At 40.0% G+C, this 24,491-nt stretch overlaps 2 protein-coding genes across 2 annotated transcripts; both read left to right on the forward strand.

Annotated features, from left to right (window-relative positions):
• Positions 1–1,254: 1,254 nt before the first annotated feature.
• ppp1r3da (protein phosphatase 1, regulatory subunit 3Da) lies at positions 1,255–3,371 on the forward strand. Its single transcript, XM_079174504.1, has 2 exons — positions 1,255–1,460; positions 1,774–3,371. Exon 2 carries the CDS (start codon positions 1,803–1,805, stop codon positions 2,718–2,720), a length of 918 nt encoding a protein of 305 aa, XP_079030630.1. The 5' UTR covers positions 1,255–1,460; positions 1,774–1,802; the 3' UTR covers positions 2,721–3,371.
• A 1,034-nt stretch (positions 3,372–4,405) lies between these two features.
• Positions 4,406–23,912, forward strand: sycp2 (synaptonemal complex protein 2; the record flags this gene model as incomplete). Its single annotated transcript, XM_079176260.1, has 41 exons — positions 4,406–4,429; positions 4,560–4,700; positions 4,786–4,921; positions 4,998–5,098; positions 5,199–5,223; positions 5,460–5,545; positions 5,644–5,738; positions 5,835–5,869; positions 5,958–6,100; positions 6,232–6,284; positions 7,042–7,087; positions 7,244–7,348; positions 7,469–7,529; positions 7,890–8,038; positions 8,202–8,276; positions 8,357–8,443; positions 9,278–9,386; positions 9,914–10,062; positions 10,154–10,222; positions 10,455–10,518; positions 10,620–10,665; positions 10,764–10,843; positions 10,988–11,421; positions 12,185–12,312; positions 12,991–13,051; positions 13,327–13,486; positions 13,596–13,660; positions 13,751–13,930; positions 15,147–15,287; positions 15,581–15,731; positions 16,271–16,578; positions 17,421–17,699; positions 17,874–17,925; positions 18,172–18,300; positions 19,267–19,460; positions 19,682–19,776; positions 20,515–20,614; positions 21,500–21,558; positions 23,246–23,324; positions 23,636–23,692; positions 23,856–23,912. The coding sequence occupies 41 exons, from the start codon at positions 4,406–4,408 to the stop codon at positions 23,910–23,912; spliced, it is 4,608 nt and encodes a 1,535-aa protein (XP_079032386.1).
• Between the last annotated feature and the right edge of the window lie 579 nt (positions 23,913–24,491).

The raw sequence follows: 24,491 nt of genomic DNA on the forward strand, positions 1-24,491 counted from the left end.
AAGCAAAGCATTCAGCAAGAATACAAACCCGTCACCACACATACCTGGGGAGTTTGCTTGTATTGCGTGTCGTGCCAGATTTGATCCTGCCACCTTTTGACTGTGCACCCTGAACAATCATTATAGAAATTGTGTGATTATTTCAGTCTTGAATTTTATGATATACATTATATAGCCGTCGTATCCTGTAAAAGGACAATACTTGTTTACATGATCTATCTTTAATTTACCAGGATGCCATTTACTCACCTTCGGCACTGTTGTCAATGTGTCCTTATCCTGACCTGGTCCTGTGGGGCCATTTTTCATCTGGCCCACTGCTTTCTTCATCTTGTTACTTTTCTTTGAACTGTGGAAACATTGTAGTGGTTTGTCAGGCTCCCCTCTAACCTACTGTATGTCTGAGTCATAACATAAGAGGTTTCATTTAGTAATATTCGTGTCGCTGTAAACGTAGGGCCTACCTGGTTACAGGTGCGTTGTTTTCAGTATATTTTACCCGAATCTTCTCTTTGGAGACGACGCGTTTCAGTGTCGTGGATGCTGTGCGCTCCTGCATGATGGGCCCCATGTTGCAGGTCGCCACAGGGGATGTTGTTCTGAGTCCAGCACAATCAAATGACACGACAGCTAAAGAACCCAACCGACATGTCGGATCATATACTCTATTCTGATGAGAATAAAAACACCCATTTTCTCAAAAGTGGTGCAATGCATCATGCGCAGATGTCCAGTAGCGACAGTCGTTCTAGGTTAAACTCGTCCCTCCTTTTGCCGACGAGTCGCCTATCCGTTTGATTACAATTCAGCGATTATTTTTTAATGAATTGCTGACAGCAGACGTGTCTCTTTCTCGACTGTCATCCTCCTCGCCATTCAAAATTCAAGACGGTAAGACAGCGCAAACGCTTTGTTTGGCTCTCCGTCCCAGTGAGATAGGTTTGTTTACCTGCTGCTTACTGGTTCGCCGTTTGTGTCAAAGTGGGCAACACCGGTGCATCATGGGACTTGGAGGAAAGATTTACCACTCGCTCTGTCAAACGAAATACGCAATTTGCTCTTTGGTGATACTACGTAGCGTAAATATTGGAGACGTTAAGTGGATAAACGGCCATCACTGTGTTAGAGGAACAAGTTCAAAACAATGCACACAAATGCAACTACTAATCTTAAATAACTCAATTTCCCATGGAACCTCTGTGATGTTCTGGACCCTTTGAAGCTTCCGGTTAATTGTGCGCAGGTTGGCCGATCTCCATCGAGGACGTGCTACGGGCATTTTATTTGTGTTTGACAGTTATGAAGATGATCAGTTACAGATCAGGTTATGTGGCGGTGGCCAACAGCGGACACTGCATGACGCACGGAGACGCGTAACTCGAATAAATACTACTTTCAATGAAGGATTTCGCTTAGCGTCCTGCAGCTCGGGTGCAACTGACGCCTTATATCTTTATATGGTGAGGTGATATCAACATCTAATTATATTGAAACATATTAAATGTAGTTTGTTTGAGCAATGGACAGTTGTACAGAGAGAGAAAGGGGTCGTATGCATTTAGGCACGTACTCTCAGAGTACACGCCTACTCTCTTTCCTGCAAGGACGGTTTCTGTTTCATATTTACATGCAAAATGGTCAAATTTGGTAAAAAGGGTACATTGATGTTACGACTGGGTCATTATGCTTCAGATAATAATGGCATTATGTTTTGGGAATGAATGTGACATAAGAGGCCTGATAATAAACAATGCTTCACAACTTTCTTTACAGGTAAAGCAGGACACCAGTTCTCACCAAACATGGACAGAGGGTGGTTTATTGGACAGCAGAGGATTCCCCCTCCAGAGGAGGAGACGTCCACCTCTTACAGCAGTGTCTCAAGGCCTTGCGTTACTATTAACGTGACTAAAATGCTTCAAGCTGACAAACCTAGTGCAGTAAAGAAACCAATTCCAATCCGCCCCCCAAGCCCCAGAGTCTCTCTGCAGAGGGAACAAGAGTTCCATTGCGGCCTCTCTTGTGAACCCCCGACTAAACCCATCATCAGACAACGATCCCGCTCTCTGCCCTCCACTAGAGAGAAGAAGAAGAAATTCAGAAATGTTGGCGTCCGCTTTATTGATTCTTTGGGGCTTGACCTGGAAAACATCAAGCTTTTCAAACCTGGAGAAGATCCATTTATACCACATCATGTTGCCTATAGATTGTTGATGGATGCAGAGTTGGCAGATGGAAGGCATATGGAGATATCCTTGCCATACTTGAAGCCGGTTTTTGCCCAACAACCTGGCGACCAGCACGGATTCCTGCATCGCCTTTATGAGCAGAAAGTTTGTCTCGAGAGAGTCTTTTGTTTTGAACTGGGTGTCCTCGGAATCACCCAGGTCCTTAATTTGGATTTTGAGAAAGATGTCGTAGCTCGCTATTCATTTACAGATTGGAAGAGCAGCACAGAAACTAAGGCCTCTTGGGTGTCCACCATCACCAAGACCTGGGAAGGGGGAGAGGGTCAAGTCAGCTGTGATACATTTCGTTTCCACTTGCCTGTTCCTCCATTCTTGCAGCCAGGAGCAGTGTTACAGTTTGCCATTAAATACAAAGTCTGTGGGGCGGAATACTGGGACAACAATGATGGAGAGAATTATAAGTTAGTTTGCCATAACTACAAGCTCACTGTGCCCAAAGAATGCGAGGATAGCATGGTGCACTTCATTTAGGATGCTGACTTAAGGTAGATGAAATTTATTTAGAGCACCTGGCTAAATATGCATAACTGCATTGTGACATGTAATGTTGATTTTGTTAGACGAGGATTTCTTCAATCTAATCAAGTTAGATTTGAGATAAACTGTCAAATCAGGATAGAATTAGTCAGAGTGAATAATAACCCAAACACTAATGCACTTCTACCGTACGCCAACTTTAATGCCACGGTTTCACTTTTGTGTTTTCTTTTAAAAAAAATGTACACTTTTTTCCTGGCTTGAAAAAAAAAAGATGCACTTTAATGTAGGCATTTTGAATGGATGTGACACCCACTGAGCATTATACATATTCAGTCAAATTTGAATTATTACACATCAGTCTTTTTTCCAGCTGGGTAGAAAGAAAATAGTTTTTATACAATGCAGGACTTTTTTCTGTAGAACTATTTTGCTCTTGGCTGTTATCAGACAGAATTGTCAACTCGTCATACTTGGTGGAGTGGGCCGATTCAAACGTCTGGACTCAGGCAAAAAAACCTAACCCTGTAATCAAGAGTTTATTTTTTAATCAAATGTTGTCAAACCAAATGCCATAACCATGCAGTAGATACAATTTCAATGACTCAGAGATGTGTATTTTGTTTAACAATAAAACACAGTTCTAAATAATGTGAGGTTGTTATTATTTGTTGTAGTGTAACTTATATTCGTATTGAAGGCTGGCTAGCTCCAACCAGTTTCTTTTATTAGCCTTTCTGAAAAACTGTTCAAAACACATTCTTTGTGACATAATATTCTAAAACATAGTTTTTAGTCTATGTTTTTAACTAAACGGGATTAAACTACTCAGTTTGTGCTATTATGACAAGAACAGATCCCAGTAGCCGCAAAAGCTCATGGGAAATGTAGTTGTTGAGTACTCGCAATTCTTTTTCCCTATTTGTTAAGGCGATTACTTGCTCTAAATGTACTATCCAGCACGAAAGTAGATGTAGTAGCTTTGCCCTTTCTGCAGGTAACAAACTACTTGGTTAAGTTTAGCCAAAATTATGGTTTTGTTTTAAATAATAAACCCTTTCTGGCAGAAAGCACTGAAAGAAAACGTTCCTCATGCACTCGACTCTAGCAACGTGTAGTGCGCATGCGTAATGAAGGAAAATGCTTCGCGCGTTTCGAGCTGAGCCGTGTAAAATAGTTATCAAGTCATGTTTCTATGCGACATTTGACATCGCGGTAAGTTACGTTATTAAAAATAAAATCAATGATTGTAGTTATTCATTACCCGCTGAACGTTGGGAGGAAAGGTTACATTAGCTAGCATTAGCAACAGGTACGTTATCGAAACCACGGAGTGGTGAAACTAATAACGGAGCCATATGTTAACCGTCCGTTAGCTAAGTTTGAGGTAACATTAACTCAGTTTAACGTTAGCTTATTTCAACCTTTGTGTACAATGATTACAGTTAGTTAGCTACATATAGCAACGTTAGCTAATGTAGGTTCACGTTTTCGGAAATAGTTTTGACAGATAAATGTGATACAGTTAGCTTGTAAATGGTTAACGTACAAAGTCAGTAAACGTACAACGTTCGCGCGCAAGTAACGTTACATGGCAGGTTGTTTGCTATTTACCTGTTACAGCGTTTTTGAAGACAGCAGAGGCCAAGCGGAAATAAAGCCGTTTCTCGAGTGGACAAATGGCTCCGAGGCACGACCCTCAGGTGGGAGTGCAAACCTTTAAAAAAAGCACAATTTACCATTCCTGTCACTTAATTAACGTCGCGTTACTTATTAAATATGTGTTGTTGTAGAAGTGAACAGTTAACTTTGATGAACTCTTTTCGTGTGCAGTTGGAGAAAGTCATTGATGAATTGTTGAAGAGTGGGGATGTCCAAGCACTGGATGTATTCTTGCAAAGGAACATATATGAAGGGCCCCCCATAAAATGTTCCTTACAGTTTCTCACCAAATTGGATAAACTTGTTAGCAGGGTAAGATGTGTCCCAGCTACACCTGATATGCCACATTGCTCTGTTGTGTGGGTTTAATTAAACCATATCTTTACTGTTTATGTAGAGTTTGGATCAAAAAGATTCCAAGTCAGCCAGTTTGGGTCTTGTTGTCCTTTACAAGTGTGGGGCACACCTGAAACTACCGGGTGGTTGTCAAGGGCTGTCGGGATTAATAGCTCACGGCCTGCTGAAAAAGATAAGTATACATCGAATACACACAGGCACACAGTGTGTGAGCTAGTCAGTTGTTTATTAAACCTGGTTTTGTGCACATGGTGCAGTGGTTTGGGAAATGCCGGCAGCTGTGGATCCAGTGTGGCCCCCAGTGGGATGAAACCTTGTTCAACCTGTCTGAGGACTTCTTTGATGCCTTAATGGTGAGCTGATGTCTAACAGTAAAACACACCTTGTATAATACAACAATGGACCACTGTTAGTGTCCATAATGTAAACTTATTTCTTACCTCCTTGTTACAGGTGGTTCATGAAGCATGCAAAGAGGGTATGCTTGTACTTTTTCTTTTCCCTATTTGCCTTCAATATATGTGTTTCATCTTCAGTTAGCCCTTTTTAGGACCCAAGTGGAGTATATGGAAACTTGAATTGCTAAATGTTTAACAACTTCTTTAGTTTTTCAACACAGCTTCTTAGGACCACATCAACTTTCATGAAGAATTATGTTATATAAGTAAACACTTTCTCTATTCACAGTGTTGCCTCAATATGTATTTTTTGCAGGAAAATGCAAAATCACAGAGTCCTTCCTGTATCCCGTTGGTCAATTGGCAGTAGACCCCAGAATCTACATCCTGATCCAAAAAGAGGTTTGAAATGGTTTTGATAACTCCTTTTTTGAAGTAGCATTACAAACTGTAAATCATGTGTTTGTTCATGGATTAATTTGCAAACAATGTCCTGACAGGCAATTCGTAAATTTAACTTAATTCTGGACAAAATCCCAGTGGAGCTTAAGAAAGAGAAGAAGATCCTAACATCACAGGAGGCCTCAGATATCATGTATGTCATGGTAGTTTCCTCATAGTAAGGATCATTATTATTCACTTTTGTAACTAGACATTCTTGAACTTTTGCCTGTTCGTTACATTTCCATAGGATGAAGTTGGCTGGTCAGATAATGAAGGGTGGTGGTAAGTATCTTTTTTGAATAGTTCCACCTCACTTCACCCAGAACCATACATGGACACAAACATGTACAACACACTTTGTCTGCGTCAGATTACGACTTGCAGACAGCCCTGATGGAAGCGTTGTGTCGAATGGCAACTCCCGACCAGAGGAAGGAACTGGCCGATCGATGGTTCAGCATGGAGCATGTGGCCAGTGCCCTCGTCAAGATCCGTGATTCTGAGTTTGAGACGGTAAAAACATGCATTAGCATTGCCTTTCATTTGCATTTATATTCTTTTGCACTACAATGGTAATGTATTGTAATAACACTACAATAGGAGCTCAGCTACATAGAATGTAATATAAGTGTGTGTGATTTCAGGATTGTCGCACGTTTCTGAACTTGGTGAATGGGATGCAGGGAGACAGGAGAAGGTAAACAACGACCATAATGCAGTGCCGCCCCAAGACATGGGCTGCAGTCGAATAGTCAAAAATATTATTTCCTCATGTCTTTTCCTAACCATGTTTCCTTGACTTTGATGGAAAATGTCACTATGTCAAGGAAAGATGTGTAAGACGATTCATAAGGACTGAGGTAAAAACAACCGCAGTCCAACTGCACTTACACGATGCAATGGCATATCTTTTTTATTTTATTTTTTTTAGAAAATCAGTAGAGTGACAAACTCAATGCTATACCATTCAAAATAGAATCACAAACTCTAAGAAGGATGTTTTCAATTTACAATTTAGAGAGCGACGGCAGATGTTCTTGACAGCAAAGTCGTGCGTCGCTTTAAATGTTGCTGCCGCAATGAATTGAGGAGTGGCACTATCTTCCTTTTGTAAAGGATGGTCCAGTGTTCCCTACGAGCTAATAAAGCAGTGAAGCACCTTTACTGAGCATTTAGAGAATTAGTGCAGCTCTTATTGTGGTGGCCACTTGGATACTTCCAGTTAGGAACCTTCCTAAGCTAAAAATATGAATTTGACTGCAGCCATGGTCTGGGTAACCTGAGGGGCCTTTAGGGTTAGGAATATTTAAATGTAACTGTAGTCTCACACCCTTAAATCTAGCACTGTTTTTGTCATAGTTCTGCCTTTTTACCCGGTGATGTATCATGCTCTCATACAAAACACTTTTGTGTAATTCTGTGCACATAATCACTATGTCCTCTCTGCACTATAGAGTGTACTCCTATCCTTGTTTGGAGGTTTGTCTGGACAAGCATGAGGTCAGTATTAACAGGATTTATACGGTAAAAAAACAAAGTAACAAATACAGATTGTGTCTGTCAATTCAAAGCAATGCTATTAACTGTTTGTTAAATTGTTAAAATACTTAAAGTGTATTAGTAGATGTGTTGGAAGGATTTTGGTTTTGTTGTCAGCTGCTGATGCCTGCTGATGAGAAGCTGGAAGAATTTTGGATTGACTTCAACCTTGACAGCCACAGCATCTCCTTTTACTTCTCTTTGTCTGATGGAGAGTCACAGGTACCTCACAATCATTCATGAAAGTGAAAATCAACGTCTAAAAAGTGCAACATTTACATCATACACAGAAGATGTATATCTGTCAGATTTTTCACGTGGAGTGGTTTCCTTTTGGTGTAGGAAGGCCAATGGGAAACACTATGTATCAATGAGAATGAAGTCCAAAGCTACACTGTTACAGGTAACCATTTGTATTTACTCCTCGAGCTGCTAAGTTCACCCAAACAGTCAACCAGTAGTAGTAGTAGTAGTAGTAGTGGTGGTAGAAGTAGTAAGTAGTGGTAATAATACCAACATAATAAAGAATAAAAAGCAATAATATATCTATATATTGTCTATATGTATTGATAGATAGGTGGAACTTGATTTTGATGGAACTGATAGATTTATGTCTTTTAAAGGCATTTTCTATAGTCAGGAAGCATGCATAACACATTTACAAAGAGCAATAAACTTCTGGAAGATAACATATCCAATTCTGATTTACATCATGTGACTGGCCATGTCTTTTAAATATGTGTGTGTGTGTTTTTATTTCCAGAGGAGGGCAAGAGGAAAGTCTTGCAGTTACTGTTGTCAGAGCTAATAGTTGTGGGAGGGATAGAAGGATCCAGTCTGACCATCCACTTCAGCTCCTCCCTGGACATCCTGCAGGCTGTTCGCAGTGTTTATAGACAGTGCAAAAACAAAGTAGGTCATGGCTTATTTACTAGTACACAACTATGAAATGTTCTAGATACAATAATGATATTGAAAAGAACTTGGATTCCCATGAAAAGTGTATTTTTTATAATCACAGAATTCTTGCTCTAGTCAGTGTTTGTTTGTTTTAACAAGCGTCTCTTCCTGTCAGAGCTTTGTAGGGAAGACGGGCACATCGGTAGTGAAGACCACACTTAGAATTATAATGACAGACAACATCTCCCAGGTAAACAATGGTCTGTTAACACGATGTTCTCAATAGGCAGCTATGATGTGATCAATGAATGCAGGCCACTCTCCATGCAGGTTGTTCCAGAGAGTCAGATGTCGCTTGGTGAAAGTGAGAAAGATACGGCCCCCTACCTTTTGCCTGCCCGTTCTGCAAATGTGCAGGTGAAACAGTTTTGTATTCCATATTAAGTCAAATATGTGGCAGTTAAACACACTTAAGTGTATTAACAATGCACAAGTTTGTCAATAACCGTTCAGTAAGCTCATAAACATACATAACCAGGCTCTCCAGGTCTTTTGGATTGTTGTGGTTACAGAAGTAATTAATGCAAATTCAATTGTTAAAATATTACATTTTTCTTCTTACTCCAAGTACATTAAATATACGTTAGACAGAACAACCGTTTTGTCCAGGTATTACTCAATTTTTTATGAAGTGATTTAATGTAACAATACATTACATAACACCGCTCTGTTTTATGCTTACAAATGATCGGATTGTTTGGGAGAAAAAAAATTAAGGATTGTAAAGAAGACATTAAAATTAAAGTGTCAAACTATTATAATTTTGATTGACTTCAGTAGAGTTTGTTAACAAATAGTGGACATTTGTGGTCAAGTGATGAATGTACTTTGTAACAACTATACCATTCTGTGTCATGGCTACATTAAAAACAAGTTATGATTTTATATATCACTCAAAAAGTGCAATTTCTAGTTGCATCCAGCAGGTGGCGTAAAGGGCGAGGGAACCAGCCATATCAGGTTTAAGCCTTTTTGCTGGCCAGTATTTTCCCAAGCAAGGAACTGTTGACGCTGAAGACTTTGGGCTCTATTCAATGTAGAATTTGAATAGTTCCATTCTTCTGGTGATCCTGTGCCATTACCTTCATTAGAAAGGGATTACACATTTTAAAAAAGCTTTTGGTTTTAGTTTTCATTTTAGTGTTACATTTAAATTGACAATTCACACACACATTCTGATTTTCCATCCAGATGGTGACCCCAACCAGGATGAGGCTTTCAGAGTCCACCACCTTCATCAGCAACAGTGCAGGAGGAAGTGTGCATGCTGCCGGTTCCCTCGCTGCTGTGATGTCCTCAGGTGGGTGTCACCAGAAATTGTCCAGAATTGCTGTCACACCAATTGAAATTTGGGAAATAATGTAATATTCCCTAAAAACAGCTATACAAATATTATATATATATAATATATGTTAAGACACATGTATATATATATATATATATATATATATATAATTTAGGGTTCAGAGTAAAATATGCAAATATTATTTTACAATACATTTTAATTTACTAAACTATTTTGTGGTATGTTTCTTATTACAAGGGCAGATAAGCAGTGTACTGTGAACCTTTATTCACATTTATGACATCACGTTTTATTTTTATAATTGTGCCTTGTAGTTGGGGAGGAAACAGTTAGGATGGATCCTAATAGGTCACATCTAGTGAGAGAAATAAAGTGGTTAGTTTACAATAAATCAAACTAAGTTCATATATTTACTCTCTTTCTTTGTTTTGTCCATTAAGATGAATTAAAGAGAGGTTTGTCAACTCAGATCTTATTATGACTTTGTTCTTTTCTTCTTTTTTCCCTTTTAAACACTTCAGCCAAGGGTAAAGGGAAGCCATCTCTGGAGATGGTTCGTTCATGTGATAGACAAGGGGAACTTTACCTGGGAGAGCTAAGGACAACTGCTAAGACCTGCAGTAATGGCACAACACCTAACAGCACAATAGCAGGTGGCATGACAGAGCAGGTATACTGAATACTTCAGCTCAGCAAGTCCAAATTGTGACATTACAGTATTCAAAATGGGATTTTATTTAATGTCATGGTGTCTGTCTCAGAGTGCTACATCTCTACAGAGCATGGCTTCCAAACAGTCCGATAAGAATAAGGTTGGCAAACACAAAAAGGTATAATCACCAAATTCATATGTTTATGAAAGTTGAGCTCGTATCTGTTGTCTACTTTTGCACAATCGAACTGTATTCACTATACATGAATGAGGCTATGAAGTGATTGAACTATGAACTCGACAATATTGCTTTGAATCATTTTAGTAAGGACTATTAGTATTAACTATTAGGATTAAACCTTCTGTTGCAAAATATATCGTTGCATTTGTTGTCTCTGCTTTTTCGACAGAACATACCATTGGCAGAAGCAGTAGATATGGTTCTATCTGGACAAGGAGAAGAACAGTCTCTGGGTATTGTAATTGCTATAGTGACTTTGGCTTAGCCAGGAAATATAGCTGCATTGTTATTCTTCAGAAAATCTTGAACCCACCACTGATCTTTTTACTTACAGAGTCTAGTGTTGTGCCTGACACCCAACCCAGAACTGAGAGGAACATGTAAGCACTGTGAAGAACCTCCACACTGTGTGTACATCTTGTGTTTATACAGTATGTGTATGAGTGTATATCTTAACATTTATCTGTTCAAATTGCAGAACTTTTAACTGGAACAAAATGTCAGTTTCTGAAATGCTAATGATGCCCACACAGAAAATCAATCCTCTGCCAAGACCTGGTAGGCAAAGAAGTCATGAAATAATATAACCATCTCGAAGATGTCATGATATTAAAAGCTAGGAACACACATAAAACCTAGCTTTTTTTAAAAACTAGTGTCCTCAAACTTTAATATGGTTTTCAAACTATTTATTCTCTTTAGAGCCTCGTTTGGCACAGCAGCAGGAGTGCCCGTCATCAGCAAAGAGATTGTCACTTACAGGTTTAAACTCAACCAGCCAAATGAAACTCCATACTGAACTGACCCAGCGCCTGCAGAAGGTCCTCAGTGAGAGGAACCAAGATCCTGCACCACAGGAGCCATTGGCACCCCAGAGAAAGTTGCCTGATATCAGAGAGGACTCTAAAGGGAGAAGCTCTGCGGTTCAGTGTGCTTCAGTACTTTGTACTCCCAAAGAGCAGCTGACCCAGAGAAATGGCCTCGCCAAAGGGAAGAGCAAACGCCTGATGTCACTGGAGGCAGATGCTGCTGTAACCAAAGATCCAGCCAAGACCTCCTCAACCAAAGCTCGGCAGAAGAGAGTACCACCCAATGTGAAGGCTGAAACTGATAGCGTCCTCTCAAACAAAGAGAAGGTATGAATTCTGTAAGCTTTAAACATCTTAAGGCCCAAACACACAGAGCAATAACGGACAAGCCTCATTTGACAGGCATCTTTTAAAGCTGCTATGGTGCCAATGCCAACACCACAGAAACAGCAGTGTTTAGGAAAAGGTCACTATTTCTGTATATTACAGATCTAAATAATGAAGATCCTGGTTCAAAACTATAAAGTGGTGATGATATATGATATACAGTAGTTGAAAGTTAAACTAGATAATGTGAAATTGTCATCACACCATCCACTAGATGGAAGACCTATCACTGTTGGAGTTGTTGTTGTACAGTAGTGTAACATAGTGAAGCTTCTCTTACTTCATGAACATCTGGCTGAGCACAGATACTGTTCAGCAGGGAGCACATAACCCTGACAACAACAATGTTGTATTTTAGTCTAAAGTCACAAGATTGGAATCAATGTAGTGAAAGCTGATGTGACCTACCATTGGTGACTTTAGTGAGAGTATTATTTTTAATTAATGAAAAGAAATGTCATCTAGGAATAATTCTTAGCTCTCATGAGGCTGCTGGTCCTCATTTGACGCTCTGAAATCTAAACTACGGTTAGAGTAGGAGTGTCCCGTCGCTTAAACTTGTGATGCATGTACGGCCATTTAAAACAATATCTTTACTTCCAAACACACGTCAGATACTTTCAGTGCTTTTGGGCCTTTGCAGTCGATTCTATGTCTATTTGTGTTGTATATTGTGATTCTCATACCTACTGTCTCTATTCAGAGAGATGCAGAGGTTGCAGGTAGCCTGGTGAAGCTCATCTCGAGTCATTATGACGTTAACACTCGATCCACAGCAAAGGATGCTGCAGAAGTTATCCCTCAGAGCTGGATTCCTCCTCTCGTCAACAGGTACACAGATTGATAATTGTAGGGCTACATTATGTTAATGAACAAATGTCATCGCTAACATAAGTACGTCGCTTATTGACTGTGTTTTTGTAATAGGCCTATCTTCAATATGAGCTGGTTATCAATTGCTAAAGTAAGTGATCATTACTTCATATATGGAGGATTAACTATACATTCTCCTGCTTGATTAACTAAACATGATCTTAATCTGCTATAGAAAGAAGCATCAGGAGCTGTAAGCCTAATGAAACCACACAGCAAAACCACAACTAACTCTACGAGGCAGAGGTACTACAATTCAGTTCAAATATTTGGAGTACATTTGGATATTCCAGTGGCTTTCATTGTACATTTGGATGTCATTAATGCTTTTGTTTTCTGTTGTACAGAAAAGATATTTTTGCATTCAACATTGATGCACCATTTAGTGCTAAGGTAAACATTACTGATGTTACCTATTTTATACTTAAACACCTGGTTGTGTTATACCTGAGTACTTGACATTCCACTGTAGTGTTTGAAGTCTGTTTTATTGCTCTTTAGGGAAAGAACAAAACATTCTCTAACACTTCTGCCATATCAAGCAGGTAGGTCTGACAGTCAAGAAATGCAGCCTCTGAAACAATAATCTTTTGTTTTTAAACAGTCTAATTTGATATTCCCTATATTGTTTGACAGTGGCATCCATGACCCACCAGCACTCTTCAGTACAACCAAGAAAGGACAACCTGTGGCAAAAGTATACATTCTTGTACTGTAGTGTTTAATTATAGGTATTCAAAGTTGAAGACACTGTGTGTGTATCTGTCTCTAGACATGCGTGTGTGAATGCTTACTGCATGTGTGCTCGCGTAGTGTAATAATGCCTACTTTCCAAATGGTATAATAGCTTACAGTCACTATCAATTATTATGCAGCAATCACAAAATAGAAATACATCATGTGCTCGCCAGTAAACCATCTCGTTCTATGCGTCTCTATCTGTCTTCCACTACCTTGCCTTCTGTGTTACAGGAGAAGCGGTATGTGAAAAAGCATCTGTTCAGTGACACGGACTATAGCACGACAGATGTCAGCTGGCTGAGGGAATCGAGCAGGAAACCCAAACCCAAAGTTACCAAATACTCCAGACAGGCGCCTGTCAAGCCTAGAGCAATGTCACCTCATACTTCATGTAGGCCATTAAAGCTACACATTCATACTGCTCACAATCTGGAATTCATCTCATTAATAATGGATGTAGATACAATCATGTCAAGACATCAATATTTCTTTCAATACAGTTGAATCCCCAGATTTACCCCCAGCCTCTCCAAAACCTGTAAAGGGCAAAACCAAAGTCAACAAGGTAAGGCACCATTGTTTTTATTCTAGATGCTGTTTTTTAAGTCTGTCATGCAATATCCCAGTCAGCCACAGTGTGTCATTGTTTAATCAGAAGAGACCTGACGTGAAGGGGAGAGTGGAGCTGCCAAACAAAGCAGTGAAGCCAGCACCCAGTAGACCACATGCAGCAGGCAGGAGGCCCCAGAGAACTGCAGCCATCTCTACCAAGAGCTACGCGGAGCCAGACACTGATGGCAGCCTATCAGAGTCAGAGAGTCCTGCTGTTTCCAAGGCAAAATATTTCCCTTTATCTCACGTTGCTTTCTCTTTTTAAAAGTATGATAACTGTTTATCCTCTTTTAAAAGACAAATGACTATACAGTTATTGTTGTAATTGTGTAAGCACATTTGCGAAGAGACTAGGTTTGTCTTGATCAGACAAACGTATCCTGATCACTTTGTTACACACAACATGTATTGCTCAGTAAAAGTTTCAAGCAATATTTTGATGAATACTTCAGCAAGAATAATACATTTTCTCCTAAACAAGTGCATTGAAGGTATCATAGATTGATCCAACATTGTGTCCCCGCCGATGATAATTGACTTTAGGATGAAGCTACTCTTCCTGCTGTTATTTATGTCCAGCCTGTTAAAGTCGTTCAAAGTAGGGGGGGGGGGGTCCCAGGTACCCAAGCAACAACACTGCTGGGATTCACTGCATGTCATTGGGAGAACATGTCTTGCGCAACATTTCTATGGTGCTATAGTGCTGTTGCAAATAGACTGAAATCATACTGTCTTTGTCCGCATAATAATAGTACTCCTCCGCTAATCATTTGGAGAATGCTGAGAGAACCCACGAGGCTGCTCAAGTGACAAAGAAAAAGACTGCCAGCAAACAACCCATCACAAGCTATATGATACCAGAGGGCAGTCATCACAGCAGCCACTCAGAGTCTATGTTTGGGCAGCCACCCACTTCCAAGGTAGAGGTCATTGAGATTATAGCTCATCTTATTGTGATCAGGTGATTGTATTTTCTGCATGCCACAAAGCATCTGTTACTCTGAATATATCAGTGAACATATCCATATCACCACATGCTCACAATTTATTTTATGAGACTTTGGTATTGATATTTATAATGTTACATCATTTTAATGAGAAACAAATTAGTTTGTGAGCATGTATAAGGTAGCATCTATCAAAATATAACAAAAACAATTACATCAGAGCTCACTTTAAACTCCCCAGGTGGATGCAGTTGTTCTCCAAGCTTCAGTGTTATTAGAGCTTCTGTTTTCTAAACAAAATCACACCAGCTGGAAAATAACAAGGGGTGGAAATCAAATTGTCTTTTGGGACGCAATGACTAAGAAAAGTTCAGCCACGGGCGACTATTCCCATCCACACATCAGTCTGCCTTTAATGAGCTCTGTAGAATATGTAACTCATTCTAACATCATGGCTGTATTGAAAACAATTAATTCCTTATTGGCCAACAGGGGAAGACTGAAAAGACCTGTTTAGAGGTTCCGGAGGTAAAGAGGAGAAAAAACACAACCTCTGAGCAATCCACAAGTGCATACAGGAGATCGGACAGCAACAACCAGTCGGATCTGAAAAAGCCACGGGTGGGTCTGAAGGTGGGAGCCCAGCCCTTCATTTGGGTCGTTGCATCTTACCTTTTCAAAAGTACCAGGTCGTGTGAATTGAGAAATATTATAAACATCTCAAAAGCTGTTTGAGTAAACATGTATATATATCTAGATACAGAATACTGAATATCATTAATACCAAGAAGTGAAACAAATATCAAGATGTTACTTTTTTGCTATTAAGATGGGAAAGAGTCTTGGTCTTGAACGTGAACTTTTACATGATGTTGCCAATTTGTCCTCATGCTTGTTGATGACAGAAACACTTTGCTTTTCAGCAGCAGAGGCCTGAGAATGTTCTGTCAGAAACTTGGAAGTTAAATAAGAAAAATGTCGTCCCTGCCCAAGAACAAATGAGTGGATTGAAGGATTCCTGGATTGCCCACCAGACCCTCTTCTGTCCGTCCCCTCCTTTGATCGAGAGGATGAGATGTAAGACTGTGGAAATTACATAACACAATTTCTTTTGACATCACTCAATGTCTATTACATGTCTCATGGTGGTTCAAATGGTTTGAAACGATTGACACCATATTTATTTAAATAGCTCAAGAGTAAATAAAAGCATCTGTTTTTAGATTAATGATTCAGGCCTGACTTCATCTCAGTCAAGTCCTCATGTGGCTTTTATAATGGGAGTCCTCTCAGATGGATACAAATAGAAAATGATATTCTTCACCTTAAACCCAAATTGTTGCACCTATTGTATGTAAAGCATTTACTTTGTTAAGTTTCAGCCTTGAGATATTTTATTTAATGAAAAACATTGTATATATTTTTTTTGCTAGATGCATTTTCACCCCCTTTTATGCAGAGAGTTTTGAAACCGTTACATAAATGACCCCATTGCTCTCCAAACTCTTAACTGTAAATGGATATTTAGAAAAGCATGTATATATTGACCTTCTACTCCCTGTCCAACTTGTGAGGGCAGCTGCCTGAACATCTGTGCTTATTTTGGACCCTCACAGCTGCTGAGAGGTCAGCCCCAACCTTGAGTTTGACCTGCTCCCCTCTCCTCACCCCGCGGGGATCCCCACTCCCTGCCTCCCCCGACCCACTCTGCGAGGACACCCACTCACCTATCCTGCTGCTACCCAAACCTCGCTCTACGGTCAGCAGTAAAGGACACTTCAGGCCCTCCTCTTTCTACGCTGCAGAAAAGAAGCGCAGCTCATCGAAGGCTCGATCCAACCAGTCTGTACCCTCCCTCCCTTCACTGACCCCCATCGGTCAAACCCCTGCACCCGCTGCCCCCACTGGACCTGGTGCAGCAGAGGTAAAACAGCACTTCTCTGACACCTTATGTAGCATAATACCACATGCTACCTTTTACCCTAAATATATATACAGCATCTGGGCAGTGTAGCACAGAATATGTTGTAGTAGTCATTGTAGTAGGCAATCGCAGCTGGGTGTGATTATTTTAAAGATAGTCGAACACAAACCTCAGAGTCTTCTTCCGTTTTAATGACTGGTGTGGAGTTCACTGGTATTTTACATCTTCAAGTGATTCACACACCTTTACTCTACATGGCATGTGAGGTCACGCAACAATCACATGAGAATCACCAGAGTGACGTGAATGGAGGTGTGAATTATTATGTGACTGTAGGCCTTCATAAACCGTAACAAAGAACTTAAGGAAGCAGGTCTGTAACCTAAGCATTGCTGGCTGAAATTCCCAGGCCAGCCGAGAAAATGTGTGCAGAGAAAGTAGAGGAGGAACACTTCCCTCCGTGAACATTTTTGAGATTTGAGATTCTCTCTTTGAGCAGTTTGGTTACATTGAATCTCAAACTGCCAAACCCTCCACTGCTAACAGTACGACATTGTAACCATGAGTCTGAAGTGCCCATTTGAGATATTCAACTGTCTGAGATAAATATGCAACGTAATTAAGTAGTAAACGTTGGAATTGTACATGATGATCTGAATGATTAAGTGGAATGATTGAAATGACCTATTTCACTCAAGGCAGAGCAGATAATAGCGCTGCAGCACTTCATCTGAGCTTAATCTATTACAGACATGGTGATTAGTTAACCATTAAATGAGTGGCCGTATTTATTTTGTTCATCACTTTCTGGCCCTCTCTCCATTCCTTTTATTTGTTTCCAGATGAATCCAAATGAGCAGCGTCTACCCTCCGCACCTCAATCTCCTTGTTCTCTGTCCGCTCGGCCCCTGTTGACATCCACGCTTGTGGAACTGGACAAGCCGTCCATGCCCTCTCCTCCTCAGTCTCCGTTCCTTGAAGTCACTGTCAACCATGGCAGCTATTACAGCTTCAGCAAAGTGTCTTCAGTATCTTGGGTTTCATCCACTCAGTCATCAGTACTCACTAGTGGAGTTAAGGACAGTCCCGCTGCTGCCCTTCCTGTGTCTCGTAAAAAAGAGGTAGGCTCTTTAACGCACTTTATGTGTTATGATTGATTGATTATAATTGGATGGATAGAGGACGGACGGATGAGAGCGCTGAAAGACCAGTAATGATACAGTGAGTTATTGTGATTTTTAAAAAGCTGTAACCAATCAAACAAACGACTAATGCGTTACTGCCCATCCTGACAGAAAACTCCATCTTCAGACCGAGACCGAAAGTCTGAACAGCTTCATATCTCAGGTAAAAGGCCTTTTTTGTTCAACTTGGTCGTTGACGGGTGTACAATGGACTTTCCACTTGCTATACAGTCTGTCCTCAAAGCTAGGTCCCTTTTACATTAGTGTAATCTAATGAAAGGGTCATTGTGTTTAGGAATTCTCTCAAATGGGGCTCCACTGTTTAATCACTGATCTGCTTTAGAGGAACACCCCTGTGTTAAACGGTCGTATCTGAGTAATGTATTATAACTGTTGGTTCTTGTTACAGGACCCAGTCGCAAGCGCCACGTCTCCTCGTCCAGTCATTCTGAGGAAGATGAAAAGGAACAGAGGAAGAAAAGCAAGATGAGAGAACAGCGCTCTCCTCGAATGAAACCGAGGAAGTTGTTCAAGTCCTGTAAGTCATATTACTCAGCAGTTAACTGTTAATTAGCTGTCGATTCAGTTTGGAATAACATTTCCAAATGTCCGGGTAGAATAATAGCTATCAAGAAATCAGTGCCTATCTTGCAGAGGAATACACATGTGAAACTGAAAAACGTATGCACTAATCTCATTAAGTGTTATTTATATAGCATATTATTAACAAGATGAGTCTGTGCCATCATTTCATAAACCAACAAAACTGTTTTACGTTGGTTTGATCTATTTTTGTGATACTCTGTAATTATGTTAAACTTGAGCCCATTAGGAATCTTAGTGATAACTTATCAGCTCATCATTTACATTCTATATGCTACGCAATTAGCACAATAGAGAGTGTTTTGCCTCTAATATTGGTAGTGACTCCTACGTGATATGATACATATAGAGTATCTCCTCATTGTTTCAGCAACCGGACTTTGTGGTCAAGCCCAGAACTGGGGAGAGCAAAGTAGTTTAGATGAAGAGGAAAGCAGGCAAATGGATATAACTTTCAAAGTTAAGGAAAGAAGAAGAGAAGAATATCAGAATATCAAGAATAAGACAACTAATGGCACAGGTACCCTTTTCCCCTGTTCTCCCCGACTATTCATCACACTCAGTGTCCGGTGATTTGTCAAGGAACAGATGTGATCAGAATCCTATTCTTGGACTGTTGTCTGGCATTCACAATTAGAAATGCCAAACAAGCACAAAGGATAAGTTGTCTTAGAATAAATGTTATAGTTGCTCGAGGGATAAATTCTTTATATATTTAGTTACATACAACTGTATACCAACCGCAAAATATTTCTTATTTAGAATTGCCCAAACAATAAATGCAATCTTTTTTAGTTTGGGGGAAAGAAACACTATTTACAAACTGTATAACTTAAATAATACATTTTTGTTGAGGCGTTGTCTTCTCTAACAGATCAGTGGGTCTTTCTGTCATCCTCAGTCGCTGAGGTGTCTGCTGATGGTGAGGTGAGCCAGGTGATGTCTTCCTCCCACACCATGAGCTCCAGTCACTGGGAGGCTGAAGTGGGGGATGGAGACATGGACATGGATGAGGATTTCCAGTTGTCAAAAATTGCTGTAAACCCGAGTAGCCTGTGCAAGAAATTCAGCTCTGAGCTGCAGAAGAAGTTCCAGGTAGGATACGCACATTCAATGACACACATTTAAATAGCAAAGAGAAGAGCAGTACTAACTATTATGTAGTTCCCCTTTTTCTGACGGAAATTCAAAAGACTGATATTTCTTGAGCACTTTGTATCTCTTGTCACTTCTAGTTTGATAACCCTGAGCCACTTAAATGTTGTTTGAATAATGGCCTAGCTGAACCATTATCTATTAAATGTGTTTGTATTCAGAGCCGTTTCAATATGGTGGAAGTTTACAACAAGCAGTCCTTGAAGACCGTCCAACAACACGTCTCCTCCCTCAACACGCAAGTTGCCAAATACAGGTCAGTTAGTGTGTAGCTAGTGTTGTAAAGCTAACATGTCCATCCACTGGTCATATTGGCTAATACATAAAAAAAATCTATATGCACATTTTATGTTTCTTGAACATAACTATGTGACCACATTTTCCTTAACTGACCAATAGGGACAACATTTTCTTAAATTGGTCCAGTGTTGAGCGAGTGTAGATGGCAGCCACTAGCGGACTTGCAAGAGGCCAGCTGGCACCGTCATTTACGTCCATTAAAAGTGATTGTTTATGCCACTGATAGGCTCTGATTGTTATTAAATGTGTCCGACAACATTACGGAAAGAGTCTCGCTCACGGAGAAACCACTTTCTGAAATCTCACGAGGGGATGTGCTGCCGGTTCGTTGTGTTTGAGTAAAGAAAGCGTAGCTTGGTGTTGTCTGAAAGAGTTCCAATGTCATGGCTGAATATTTGGATCACATCAAAAATGTGGATGAGGTCTGCCCGTATTTATTTAAGCCAGATTATGATGGTTGGTTGCCCACCAATGTGGTCCTCAGAGAAAACAAGCCAAGTCAGCAGGTATACCAAGTATTTATTTCCCAAAGCGGTTGTAAGTGTACTTTGTTGGTATGTAAGTACTTCTTTGTTTTACAGGCTCCAAGTCTACAGTGTTGTGCCTCCCTGCAATCTGAAGACACATTGTATTTTTTGTTGTCTGCCTTGTATTTTCGATTTCCACTCCACTTATTAATTCCTCCTCTGTACAGGACTCAGAGGCTTGAACAGGTTCAGAACGTCCTCTTGGAAGAGATCCACAAACTGGAACAAGATGACACTGTGCTCAAAAGCATGGAGAAAGACCTGACTGTATGTCCCTCAGTCTGACTCACACACACACACACACACACACGCACACACACACAGTCACTCAAGTAATATCATCAACCAAAATATCCAAGTGTTTCACATTAATTACCTAGAGTCTGGTGGCCACAGTTTCTTAATGAACCAAAAGTATTTTTACCCACACCAGACACATTTCCTCCTCAGTCGTGTGCAGCAACCGGCTGTAGTTTGGCTTGGAAAATAATAGCGACTCGTGGCTTTGGTCATGTCAGCTTTACAGCACCCCTCACCCCTCACAATTTAATTAAATTGACTAGAGTGCAGTGTAAAAAATACTGTTACAAGTAAAAGTCCTGCGTTCAAAATGTCACTTAAGTAAAAGTACAACGGTATTTCCATCGCAATATACTTCAAGTAGCAAAAGTTATATTCATTATGCAGTATGAGTATACAATGTAACTTCAAATGATATATTTACGGTAGGCCTTTTTCATTGGATTATAATCAAGGATGCATTAATATTGTAATTGCACTTCTGGTCATTACTTGAGTAGCCTAAATGTACTTAGTGACAATCCACCACTGCTAGAAAAAGAGCATAACATTGTTCACAAGAGCACAATGTTCTTAATTGATCCAGCCTCCTAATTTTGTTCTCAAAGTGCACCCGATTGATGCATTTAACTTTAAAATGCACAGAATTGTCTCCCGGGGGACCATGCCCCTGTATCCACCTAGAGAGTCCAAGGTCCCCCCCCAGAGTATCAAAAGACCTCATGAAACACTTTCCACATACGGTATTCTGTTACATGAGGATGCCACTAAATATTTTTTTTTTTTTAAATATTTTATTTTATGTTGATTTGACCAGTTGTTGATCAGTGTTTGGTCTCTGTTCTCTCACAGATGAACTGGAAAAAGCAGGCCGTGGCTTTCCATTCCTACCAGGAGCAGGGAACCGTGAGGTGAAATTTACGCCTCTGATTTTTTGTGTGTGTGTGTGTGTGTGTGCGTGTGTGTGTGTGTGTGTGTGTGTGTGTGTATGTGTGTATATCTGTGTGTGTGTGTGAGCATGAAAGAGCCATATTGTTATTTTGATGCGGTGATTCCTGCCACACTCTGATCAATGCTGTTCCGACAGGCTTAACCCCAAATACTCTGTAAAAGGTTGAATAACTGATTATTCGGTGGAACGTGAATTGAAAAGCCTGGACAATAAGTTCTTCCTCAAGCTTATCATCATACACTAGATATGCACCCTAAGCTATTTTTGTGACCAGTGTTTCTTCTTATGACTAACGACGGAGATATACTTTATTTTTAGTTATGTGTGTCATGTTTTATTTTTGACTATGTATACAACCAACACTCCAAACGGAGGTAGCATACACGAGGCAGTGTCGTGCATATGCAAAAACGCATATATCTCCAGCATAAGCAACGCTCACTGATATTTAGATAGCTTTTCCCAACCATTCTCCAGCCAGGCACTGCTGCCCTGACTGCAAAGGGCCATTTGTTATTTGTCTTAACATAGAGCATCCCGATTCATCAACATCCCTCTCCTCTCTCCATGCTTTAACTAGAAAGGTGTACTCATACAGTGTAGATCACTGCTGTATTGTATGATAGAATAAATACAACCCACAACCGGCTAACCCCCCGTCTAGACACCGATGGCCTGTAAGGTGTCGTAAAACACACTTTATACAAACTCCAAAACAAGCGGTAAAAAATGCAGGCAATCGGCTCGAAGTCATTGTACAACACGAGTCACGCAATTTTGCCAATAACAAAATAAACTGCAGCTGAGTTGCGGAGAGGTACAGCAGTGTGTGTACTGGTAGTTCTGTGAGCGGTTAGCCAAACACCATACCAAATCATAAAAGTAGGCCGAACTAACAACCAGTGATGTACCCAACCAGTGGGCTGTAAAGTGTCTTAAACACTTCAATCAAACTCAAAAAACAACGATGTAACCTAATGCAAGCAATCAGCTTATAGTCGTATAGATTACACTTCATACAATCTTGCCAAAAACAAAACCATGAGAGGTCCTTGAGCATGCAGCCATAACTGGGAAATCAGAATATTATGCAGCTTGCTGCAGCAGAATGCGACCGATCTCATGAACTTCCTGTTGAAGACAGTTAACCCCATGATCCAATCAGTGTCCTATCATATATTTTAGAGTCTGGTCAGAAAATTTCAACATTATTTCTTAACTTCTTAAGTTATTGTTTTTTTTTTTACAATTGTTCTTTCTTAATGAGTGTCTCAATTGGTGCTAAAAAAAACACTTAAAGAAGTGGTGTGTGAGGTGGGTGAGCTGCTTTATTTTGGCCACTCGCACACATAAATAGCTAAAAATGTAGATTTTCAGTCCGATCCATTCCTCGACTTAATCATAGGCTCTCTGCTTTACCAGACGTTGTTAGAATTGTGTTTGATTCTGAATCACTGACATCCAATTTCAGTGTTAAGTAAACCAGAAATCTGTTTCCACACCAAGTGCAGTTTTTAGAAAATAATGCATTTAATGTTTATCAGTGTTTCCCATTGAACCACATTATATTGACACTTTTATTTTACCTTTTGTGTTTTCCCACCTCCCTCATTTGGTTGTGTGACTGTCCATCGCCTTCCTTCCAGACATGAAGCCTTGAAGAACGCCCTGCAGAGTAACGTGTGTCACAGTGTGGAGTACGAGGAGAGGATATTCACGTCCCAGGTGTGACCCTCAGACTGAAACTAATCTAATATATGCTTCATTGTGTTGCCCAAGTGTTAGCGTCTAATTTGCTGGGTAAACCCGGAGCTCAGGTGGCTTTGAACTTTGAATTTGTATTCATAGCTCATCTATTTTTTTGTCGTTACCTCTGCCTGTCAGCTTCTCTGTTCAAAGATTTTTCCCTGAGTTGCATTAATAACATTTTGCTTATCTCATTGTCCCGACTGTGTCAACTCGTCCCATTTGTCCTGACTGTGTCATGTTCTATGTTACCACCCCTAAATCCCTGCTGCTCTGCCTGCTGTCCTCAGATGTGCATGATACGAAATGACATGAAGTCAGTACAGGACAGACTCCTCAGCGAGATGGTGAGTAGACACGACACAAGTGACCCTTCAGAACAATTAGGCTGCCTTTCATTTTGTGTCCTTCACTCATTCCGGAAGCCTGGACAGAACATGCAGTCTTGAGAGAATTTATGACTCAGATCATTTTAATGATGAATTCTTTGTGCTTGTGTGCTTTCTGTAGCAAGAGGGCGAGCTCCAGAGTGTGAAGAGAGGCCTGCACGCTTTGTTTTTCCCCTGATGGAGCCGACAAAGTCCTACTTTATAAACAAGGTTGTGTATTTCACCGCATGATGTACACTGTGTACTTCCACTGTGCTGGTTTCATTTTAAAGTGTTTTCTTTTAGTACTGATTGTTCCAGGTTCTGCTTTAATTGTACGTGGATGTGTTGGTTTATTCTGAAGTGGCTGTGCTGTTGCTCTATGTTTGTTTGTATTACAAATGTCATGTTATTCTGATATTTATTATTTGATGAAATTTATGAATTCAATCATTTTTAGTGTTCTTTGAAAGTAAGTACGGGTAATAAGCTGTTCGGCTCTGTGACATTTTTAATACAAATTCCTGATTTATTCGTGTAGATTAGTAAAGTACTGAAAAGTGCCAATTCATTAAAACAATGAAATTGTTAAATCTATCAATTGTTTTTAAATGGGTCTTCAACCTGATTCTTCATTGAAAATAAAACTGTTTACAAAAGAGATAAGCCATTCTTAAAAAAGACCTTGTATTTTGAAGACAAGTAGTGCTTACAAAGGTATTTCTCTTTTCAGTGAAGACATTGACGTCCCATTCAGATTGACATACTGTATGTACAG

The sequence above is a fragment of the Pholis gunnellus genome, assembly GCF_910591455.1.
Source record: "Pholis gunnellus genome assembly, chromosome: 2".
NCBI lineage: Eukaryota > Metazoa > Chordata > Actinopteri > Perciformes > Pholidae > Pholis > Pholis gunnellus.

Excerpts from the sequence above, each read along its gene's own strand:
- ppp1r3da (XM_079174504.1), top strand. The coding sequence starts at position 1,803 with ATGGACAGAGGGTGGTTTATTGGACAGCAGAGGATTCCCCCTCCAGAG.